At 41.5% G+C, this 9834-nt stretch overlaps 1 protein-coding gene across 1 annotated transcript in view; it reads left to right on the forward strand.

Moving 5' to 3' along the window:
• LOC311118887 (uncharacterized protein) overlaps positions 1-8690 on the forward strand; it is a 21157-nt gene extending 12467 nt beyond the window's left edge. Inside the window, exons 10-14 of the mRNA XM_084193651.1 lie at positions 79-112; positions 3484-3561; positions 5393-5495; positions 6650-6783; positions 7013-8690. Of these exons, the coding sequence (XP_084049777.1) occupies positions 79-112; positions 3484-3561; positions 5393-5495; positions 6650-6783; positions 7013-7148 (485 nt within the window). The 3' untranslated portion in view covers positions 7149-8690. The remainder of the gene's footprint in view (positions 1-78; positions 113-3483; positions 3562-5392; positions 5496-6649; positions 6784-7012) is intronic.
• The last annotated feature ends 1144 nt before the right edge of the window (positions 8691-9834 follow it).

The raw sequence follows: 9834 nt of genomic DNA on the forward strand, positions 1-9834 counted from the left end.
ACGTCTAACATTGATTTATTGTGAGGTTTAGCTACAATGTTTCATAGTGAAGTGAACCTTTTCCTCTTCCTTCTCCAGTGGTGGACCTCTCCTCCCCCCAGGACTCTACTGGGTGAGTATGTTTAACTCTGGGTATCATACCTGGGTTGTTAGTGCGACTCTAGACCATGGTATCCCACTGAGCTAAAGTCTAGGCATTACCGAATTCTGATGTGCACTTTGAAGATGTTAGAATAACTGTCCACATTTACTTTTCCTCAGCCCAGAAGGCGAGTAACGAACAGCAAAATCACTAGCCTATGTCAATCTACTATCCCCCATAGTAGAACAGTTTAACTATTCTATTGGTCAGCTTGTCGAGAAAGAAATAGCCTATTCCAAATAGACTCTGGGACAGTTGTGGGAAGATAGATCCCAAATTCATACATCAAGTAAAAATAATGGTTCTGAACGATTGGAAAATTATTTTGGTTCCAAATCCTGATTAAAACGTTCAGGTTTCAAACAATTAAGTATATGTTTTCAAAATGCATACTGCCTCCAGTGACGCGCTGATGAAGCCGGCCTTCCGTTGCCTCAGCATTTGCTGTTTGAGATGCTGTAGTAGCAGCTCTCACGCTGTCCGACAGGTTTTCAGCTCAAAGGCTCTGTGTCTGTATGCTGTACGCTTGTGATAAATATAATGCATTACGAATATACTGTACACACGTGCCAATTTAATACCACTAAATTATGCAAATTAACCTTTAGACCAATAAGAATGACCGGTCAAATGTATTTAGATTGACTGGTATTTCCACCAATCAAGAGGCTAAAAAACATGATTTCACAATGGGATTTTTTCTTCTTACATTTTAACATTTTAGTAATTTAGCAGACGCTCTTATCAGAGCGGCTTACAGTTAGTGAGTGCATACATTTTTTTTTTCTTCCCATACTGGCCCCCCTTCTTCTCCCGGACAATTGGCCAGCAGTAATTTTCTATTGTTTTATCGACCAAAAGCCGGCTATTACCGGCTATTACCGGTTATTACCGGCTATTACCGGCTAAGGGAAACCCTGACCTATTCCCTATATTGTGCACTTAATTCGACCAGAGTCCTGGTCCTGGTCAAAAGTAATGAACTACAGTTGTAGTCGGAAGTTTACATACACCTTAGCCAAATACATTTAAACTCAGTTTTTCACAATTCCTGACATTTAATCCTAGTAAAAATTCCTTGTTTTAGGTCAGTTAGGATCACCACTTTATTTTAAGAATGTGAAATGTCAGAATAATAGTAGAGAGAATGATTTATTTAAGCTTTTATTTCTTTCATCACATTCCTAGTGGGTCAGAAGTTTATATACACTCAATCAGTATTTGGTAGCATTGCCTTTAAATTGTTTAACTTGGATCAAACGTTTCGGGTAGCCTTCCACAAGCTTCCCACAATAAGTTGAGTGAATTTTGGCCCATTCCTTCTGACAGAGCTGGTGTAACTGAGTCAGGTTTGTAGGCCCCCTTGCTCGCACACGCTTTTTCAGTTCTGCCCACACATTTTCTATAGGATTGAGGTCAGGGCTTTGTGATGGCCACTCCAATACCTTGACTTTGTTGTCCTCAAGCCATTTTGCAACAACTTCCGAAGTATGCTTGGGGTCATTGTCTATTTGGAAGACCCATTTGCGACCAAGCTTTAACTTCCTGACGGATGTCTTGAGATGTTGCTTCAATATATCCACCTAATTTTCCTTCCTAATGAAGCCATCTATTTTGTGAAGTGCACCAGTCCCTCCTGCAGCAAAGCACCCCCACAGCATGATGCTGCCACCCCCGTGCTTCACGGTTGGGATGGTGTTCTTCGGCTTGCAAGCATCCCCCTTTTTCCGACAAACATAACGATGGTCATAATGGCCAAACAGTTCTATTTTTGTTTAATCAGACCAGAGGACATTTCTCCAAAAAGTACAATCTTTGTCCCCATGTGCAGTTGCAAGCTGTAGTCTGGCTTTTTATTGGGGTTTTGGAGCAGTGGCCTCTTCCTTGCTGAGCAGCCTTTCAGGTTATGTCGATATAGGACTTGTTTTACTGTGGATATACATACTTTTGTACCTGATTCCTCCAGCATCTTCACAAGGTCCTTTGCTGTTGTTCTGGGATTGATTTGCACTTTTCGCACCAAAGTACGTTCATCTCTAGGAGACAGAACGCGTCTCCTTCCTGAGCGGTATGATGGCTGCGTGGTCCCATGGTGTTTATACTTGCGTACTATTGTTTGTACAGATGAACGTGATGCCTTCAGGCATTTGGAAATTGCTCCCAAGGATGAACCAGACTTGTGGAGGTCTACAATTATTTTTCTGAGGTCTTGGCTGATTTCTTTTGATTTTCCCATGATGTCAAGCAAAGAGGCACTGAGTTTGAAGGTAGGCCTTGAAATACATCCACAGGTACACCTCCAATTGACTCAAATGATGTCAATTAGCCTATCAGAAACTTCTAAAGCCATGACATCATTTTCTGGAATTTTCCAAGCTGTTTTAAGGCACAGTCAACTTAGTGTATGTAAACTTCTGACCCACTGGAATTGTGATAAAGTGAATTATAAGAGAAATAATCTGTCTGTAAACAATTGTTGGAAAAATGACTTGTGTCATGCACAAAGTAGATGTCCTAACCGACTTGCCAAAACTAACATTTGTTAACAAGAAATTTGTGGAGTGGTTAAAAAACGAGTTTTAATGACTCCAACCTAAGTGTATGTAAACTTCCGACTTCAACTGAATGTAAGGAATAGGGTGCCATTTAGGTTGCTTCCATAATGTTGTGGTGTTATAATGTTGCTATAATGGATGTGTTTAGGTTGCATCCATAATGTTGTGGTGTTATAATGTTGCTATAATGGATGTGTTTAGGTTGCATCCATAATGTTGTGGTGTTATAATGTTGCTATAATGGATGTGTTTAGGTTGCATCCATAATGTTGTGTTGTTATAATGTTGCTATAATGGATGTGTTTAGGTTGCATCCATAATGTTGTGGTGTTATAATGTTGCTATAATGGATGTGTTTAGGTTGCATCCATAATGTTGTGGTGTTATAATGTTGCTATAATGGATGTGTTTAGGTTGCATCCATAATGTTGTGGCGTTATAATGTTGCTATAATGGATGTGTTTAGGTTGCATCCATAATGTTGTGGTGTTAATTAATTAAATTAATTTAATTAATTAATATGCCATTTAGCAGACGCTTTTATCCAAAGCGACTTACAGTCATGCGTGCATACATTTTTGTGTATGGGTGGTCCCGGGGATCGAACCCACTACCTTGGCGTTACAAGCGCCGTGCTCTACCAGTGTTTAGGTTGCATCCATAATGTTGTGGTGTTCTAATGTTGCTATAATGGATGTGTTTAGGTTGCATCCATAATGTTGTGGTGTTATAATGTTGCTAATGTTTTTCACCATAGTCCCCTACCTCCTCTCCTCTCGTCCTCAGGTCCCCCTGTCCCTCTCTCTGGGTGGGGAACGTTACCGTGGACCTCACTGAGAAACACATATGGGACCTCTTCAAAACGTACAACCACCATGCCCCATTCCTATCAGTTTTAGTTCTGTATCTGCATCTCTATATTTATATACAGTACCAGTCAAAAGTTTGGACACACCTACGCATTCAAGGGTTTTTCTTTATTTTTTTAAACTATTTTCTACATTGTAGAATAATAGTGAAGACATCAAAACTATGAAATAACACATATAGAATCATGTAGTAACCAAAAACGTGTTAAACAAATCAAAATATATTTTAGATTCTTCAACGTAGCCACCCTTTGCCTTGATGACAGGTTTGCACACTCTTGGCATTCTCTCAACCAGCTTCATGAGGAATGCTTTTCCAACAGTCTTGAGTTCCCACATATGCTGAGCACTTGTTGGCTGCTTTTCCTTCACTCTGCGGTCCAACTCATCCCAAACCATCTCAATTGGGTTGAGGTTGGGTGATTGTGGAGGCGAGGTAATCTGATTGAGCACTCCATCACTCTCCTTCTTGGTCAAATAGCCCTTACACAGCCTGGAGGTGTGTTGGGTCATTGTCCTGTTGAAAAACAAATGATAGTCCCACTAAGCGCAATCCAGATGGGATGGCGTATCGCTGCAGAAAGCTGTGGTAGCCATGCTGGTTAAGTGTGCCTTGAATTCTAAATAAATCACTGACAGTGTCACCAGCAAAGCAACCCCACACCATCACACCTCCTTCTCCATGCTTCACGGTGGGAACCACACATGCAGAGATAATCCGTTCACCTACTCTGCGTCAGGGCGGTTGGAACCAAAAATCTCAAACTGGAACTCATCAGACCAAAGGACAGATTTCCACCGGTCTAATGTCCATTGCTCGTGTTTCTTGGCCCAAGCAAGTCTCTTCTTCTTACTGGTGTCCTTTAGTAGTGGTTTCTTTGCAGCAATTCGACCGTGAATTCGACCGTCTCCTCTGAACAGTTGATGTTGAGATGTGTTTTTTACTTGAACTCTGTGAAGCATTTATTTGGGCTGCAATTTCTGAGGCTGGTAACTCTAATGAACTTATCCTCTGCAGCAGATGTAACTCTGGGTCTTCCTTTCCTGTGGCGGTCCTTATGAGAGCCAGTTTCATCATAGCGCTTGATGGTTTTTGCGACTGCACTTGAATAAACTTTTGAAGTTCTTGAAATGTTCCGCATTGACTGACCTTCATGTCTTAAAGTAATGATGGACTGTCGTGTCTCTTTGCTTATTTGAGCTGTTCTTGCCATAATATGGACTTGGTCTTTTACCAAATAGTCTTAATAATCTTCTGTATACCACCCCTACCTTGTCACAACACAACTGATTGGCTCAAACGCATTAAGAAGGAAATCAATTCCACAAATTAACTTTTTAAGAAGGCACACCGGTTAATTGAAATGCATTCCAGGTGACTACCTCATGAAGCTGGTTGAGAGAATGACAAGAGTGTGCAAAGGTGTCATCAAAGGGTGGCTACTTTGAGGAATCTCAAATATAACATATATTTTGATTTGTTCAACACTTTTTTGATTACTACATGATTCCATATGTGTTATTTCATAGTTTTGATGTCTTCACTATTATTCTACAGTGTAGAAAATTGTAAAAATAAAGAGTAGGTGTGTCCAAACTTTTGACTGGTACTGTATATCTATGTCCATATCCACTGCTTAGGCTTCTCTTGCTGTGAGTTTCTTTGTTCTTGTGTGGTGTGATAATCATCAAGAAACATAACATTAATGGTCACTCAAAATGGCTGCCGGTCCACCATTCTAATACTATGACATTTATCTCTGTTTGCTGAGTTGGAATGGGAATCATTATTATTTTACATTCTAATTCTATGTTCTGTACTGTAGGTGTGGGGAGATAGAGAGTATCAGAGTTCTACATGAGAGATTCTGTGCCTTCGTCAACTTCAAGAATGCCAACATGGCCGCTCTCGCCTTGGAGAGGCTCCAGGTGAGTGATGGGATGAAACATAATGCTGTCAAAATGCCTTCAACTATGTGAGATGTGCTTTCAATTCCTTAACTTGAACTTTAGGAGTTTGTACTTTTGGGACTATGCTTTTGGTTCCATTGTACTTTTAAGACACTTTTTATTCAACCTTTATTTAACCAGGCAAGTCAATTAAGAATAAATAGTTATTAACAATGACAGCGAGGCTAAAGGCTCCTGTGGGACAATCAAATAAAATGGAAGGTAAAACAGGGCTGAAAAAAAACAATCTAATTAACATGATAATAAAAATCCCCATAAAAATCTGTCAGTTTAAGCTAGAGATATCATTCCACCGCATCCGCCGATGTAACACTTCCGCATCTGCGATGAAAGGTGACAAGAGTTAGAGTAGTGTTTGTCAGACCATGAGACATCCGGAAAATCGGTCTTCTCACAAAAACGTCTGTATGACTAAACGTACAACACAGACCGACGACACTGGCAACAACACAAGTACAACAGCAATCAAACAGTGTGTGTGTGTGTGTGCAGGCTTGTGTGTAGTGTAAAACAACAGGCTTCCTTACACAAGGCAATGTAAACTAGTGACATGGGGTGACAACTAGAAACAGATACATGTCTCAACAACCTGTTAATCTATTTGTCCTTTGAACTCCTCCAGGGACATCAAGTCCTGGAGTTTTAGGTTGGCTTGGAGAGAATTCCAAGAACAGAGGGCTGAGAAATTTTGGGGACTGTTTGCATAAAACAAGATTGAGATCTGATCTTGTATGTGTTCTCATTTTGAGCTAGAATAGAGGATAGATAAAATGGCAGTTTTCCTCAAATGGCCTTCTGAATAAGAATGTACCAGTGTTTGATCCTGCGTGTTGCTACTGATGTCCACCTGACAGCACTGTAGAGATCACAATGGTGAGTTAGACGTCTCTGCATGATACAAAGAGTCAAGAGCCTTCAGTGTAGAGCTTGAGGCTTGCTCATAAATAGTATCACCATTGTCCAACACAGACAGAAAAGTACAACAATTCAACTCCTTTCTGGCGGCAAAGGGGAAAAAAAAGTTGTTATTGCTTCCATTGTACTTTTGGGACAATGCTATTAGTCCCTTTGTGTGTATTTGGACTGTGCCTGCTGTTTGTCCTCCTGTCCAGGGGGTGGAGCTGGAGAGCACCAGGCTGGTGATCAGGTACCCAGACCACTGGATGCAGAGAACCCCTCCCTCTCCTCAGAGGACCAACCCTAGAGGCCTCAACACCTCCTCAGCCTCCCAGTACGCCTCCACAGGGTAAGGACATCTGTCTGTCTGTCAAAACATTAAGTATGATTTATAAACATATACAACATTTATAATGGGTAATTATGAGTTATTCTAAAGTGTCACCATCTCATATCAACTTTGGAAATGTACAAAATGACAGACAAATTGCAGACGGTGGGGGCAGGAGCACAGGCATTCAGGTGCTTGTGTTTTCATAAGGTTTGTCTCTATCTCTCCCCCCCCCCCCCCTTCCCAGGCCCAGGAGGATGGCTCCCATCAATGGTGATGAGTGTTTCTTCTGGAGGACCACCGGCTGTCTCTATGGTGACAAGTGTCACTTCAAACACAAGCCTGACCAGAGAGGAAGAGACAGGAAACCATGGCAACCCTGACAACCCTGACCACCACGCAGTGACTGGATATGAGAGAGGGAGGAGAATGATGAAGATTGAAGAAGAGGATGAGGGACCGTGTCCCTACTTTAAAAGGGAACAGGAGGATTGGGGGGGGGGGATCACAGACAGTACACTGGACATATAGTATGAGTTTGTGAATTGTCAATCAAGGTGATTGAGGAGTGCACCTCTGATTTCCTTCCCCCTCTGCCTCGCTGCGAAACATGGAAATGACATCATCATTAGAACCTTGAACGGATCTTTTCCCAGGCAACCGCCTCTATGATGACCATGTTGAAGACACTAAGGGGGCTGACATCTGTTGTTATCATGTGATTTACTGTGTGTGTGTGTATGTATGGTCATGTGACTGGACATGTGACCTGCATGTGTGACCCCTTGTGATGTCACTGTGAGACACACTGCCAGCCTGATGCCATAGGGGGCCTAGTAATTGCCCCTACAGGGGATAAATAAATAACACTTTTTAATTGAATATGGGGCATGTTCCAGGCATGACTACACAGCAGTCACCTGCCTGCTCTCACAACACCTGGATAGGTGTTTGTTTAAGATATCAGCTAACCCAATCATGATATAGCAATCTGATGCCCGACTCCACAGTCTGGCACGCAAACATTAGTCAGCCTGGAACGCCACCAGGGTCCATGGGGTGTTCTAACATCCACACTAGAGCACCTTAAATGAAACAAGTAGTGTGCTACTGTGGATATTGGAACGAGGCCCATATCTTCAGTTCAGTGAATTTATACATATACACTGAGTATACCAAACATTAAGAACACCTTCCTAATATTGAGTTGCACCGCCCCCTTTTGCCCTCAGAACAGCCTCAATTTGTCAGGGTCATGGACTCTACAAGGTGTCAAAAGCGTTCCACGGGGATGCTGGCCCATGTTGACTCCAATGCTTCCCACAGTTGTGTCAAGTTGGCTGGATGTCCTTTGGGTGGTGGACCATTCTTGATACACACGGGAAACTGTTGAGCGTGAAAAACCCAGCTGCGTTGCAGTTCTTGACACAAACCGGTGCGCCTGGCACCTACTACCATACCCCGTTCAAAGGCACTTAAATATTTTGTCTTGCCCATTCATCCTCTGAATGACACACATACACAATCCACAAATGCTTAAAAATCCTTCTTTAACCTGTCTCCTACCCTTCATCTACACTGATTGAAGTGGATTTAACAAGTGACATCAATAAGGGATCATAGCTTTCACCTGAATTCACCTGGTCAGTCTATGTCATGGAAAGGTGTTCCTAATGTTTTGTACATTCAGTGTATGTTCAATGGACTAATACATGTATGTTCAGTGGACTAATACAATTCAATTTGACTAAAGTGACAATATGAGGAGTACAGAATGACTGTTTGAGAGCATCAATGTAAAATTACAACTGTCTGTATCCCCTCAGCATGCACGGTGGGGGAGCTGGGTGTACAAATGACTTTCTGTTTTATTATGTCAATCACAGTTGTATTAATTAATAATAAAATACAGTTTTATCAAATCAGATGTAGTGTCATTATTAAATGTAATTTAATCAGTATCTTTATCCGCTGTGACGTATATTTACGTTTCACTCTGATTGGATTGTCTGAATTCCCGAGTCGAGTGACAATTAAGGAAAAAAAAGACATTGATGAAAGACATTTTGGGAAAATGTGAATCCCTCGCCCCTTGTAAAGACATAGACCGTATCTAGGAAAAAGATTTAGGCTTTGCCTGTTCCTCTCTGCCCCTGGCCCCTGGCCCTGGCCCCCGGCCCCTGGCCCCAGCCCTTTCTGTCTGCGTCCCGATTCTCCACCCTTCCCGAAGTGTGCACTTGCATACTTTCTCATTGGATTCAGCTAAACAAAAATGGAAACTCCAATGTTCACACCAATCCCATACGTTTAAATGTTCACACCAATCCCATATGTTTAAATGTTCACACCAATCCCATACGTTTAAATGTTCACACCAATCCCATACGTTTAAATGTTCACACCAATCCCATACGTTTAAATGTTCACACCAATCCCATACGTTTAAATCCATGACGTGAAGTGTGAACTTGGGAAAGGGTGGAGAGACATCTCAGTGACCTTATTACCAGTTTGATATTGATCCAAATGGATGAGGACATGACTGGGACGTACTGTATGAAGACAGGAGGATGCAGTAATGTTGAGTTGCCAGTAGGAGGAGCTCTAGTCTAGAACCTTCAGTAACACTGATGCAGATGATGAGGTGATGGGAATTGGTCACATTTTGCAAGGCAAGACATTTTAAGAAACCATGTACATTCCATAGTACAGTCAACACGTTGTTTTGGTTCTGTGTTTAAAGAAAAGACTCCATTGAAAATGGATTTAGCCTCTTTTAATAAATGTAGGCCCACTCCTCAAATGAAGAAATACCACTAGCTATGCAGTCTATTGCACATTTTCTATTGAAATACAGTACATCCCATTTCCGTCGTGTGTCAGTCAACCACTGAAATCACACTTAAAGGTATTTCTTGTTTTTATGTCAGTAAGTTGACTCACTGTACAAGACCTCTTCCCTTCACTTCATTATGTAAGTACGCTTGACAAGATCTTGAAATACATATATTTTTGTTGTTGTTGTTGTCATAAATCATATACTTGAGGGTATGTACTGAATATTTTTAC

The sequence above is a fragment of the Coregonus lavaretus genome (assembly GCF_964263955.1).
Source record: "Coregonus lavaretus genome assembly, contig: HAP1_SCAFFOLD_616, whole genome shotgun sequence".
NCBI classification, from domain to species: domain Eukaryota; kingdom Metazoa; phylum Chordata; class Actinopteri; order Salmoniformes; family Salmonidae; genus Coregonus; species Coregonus lavaretus.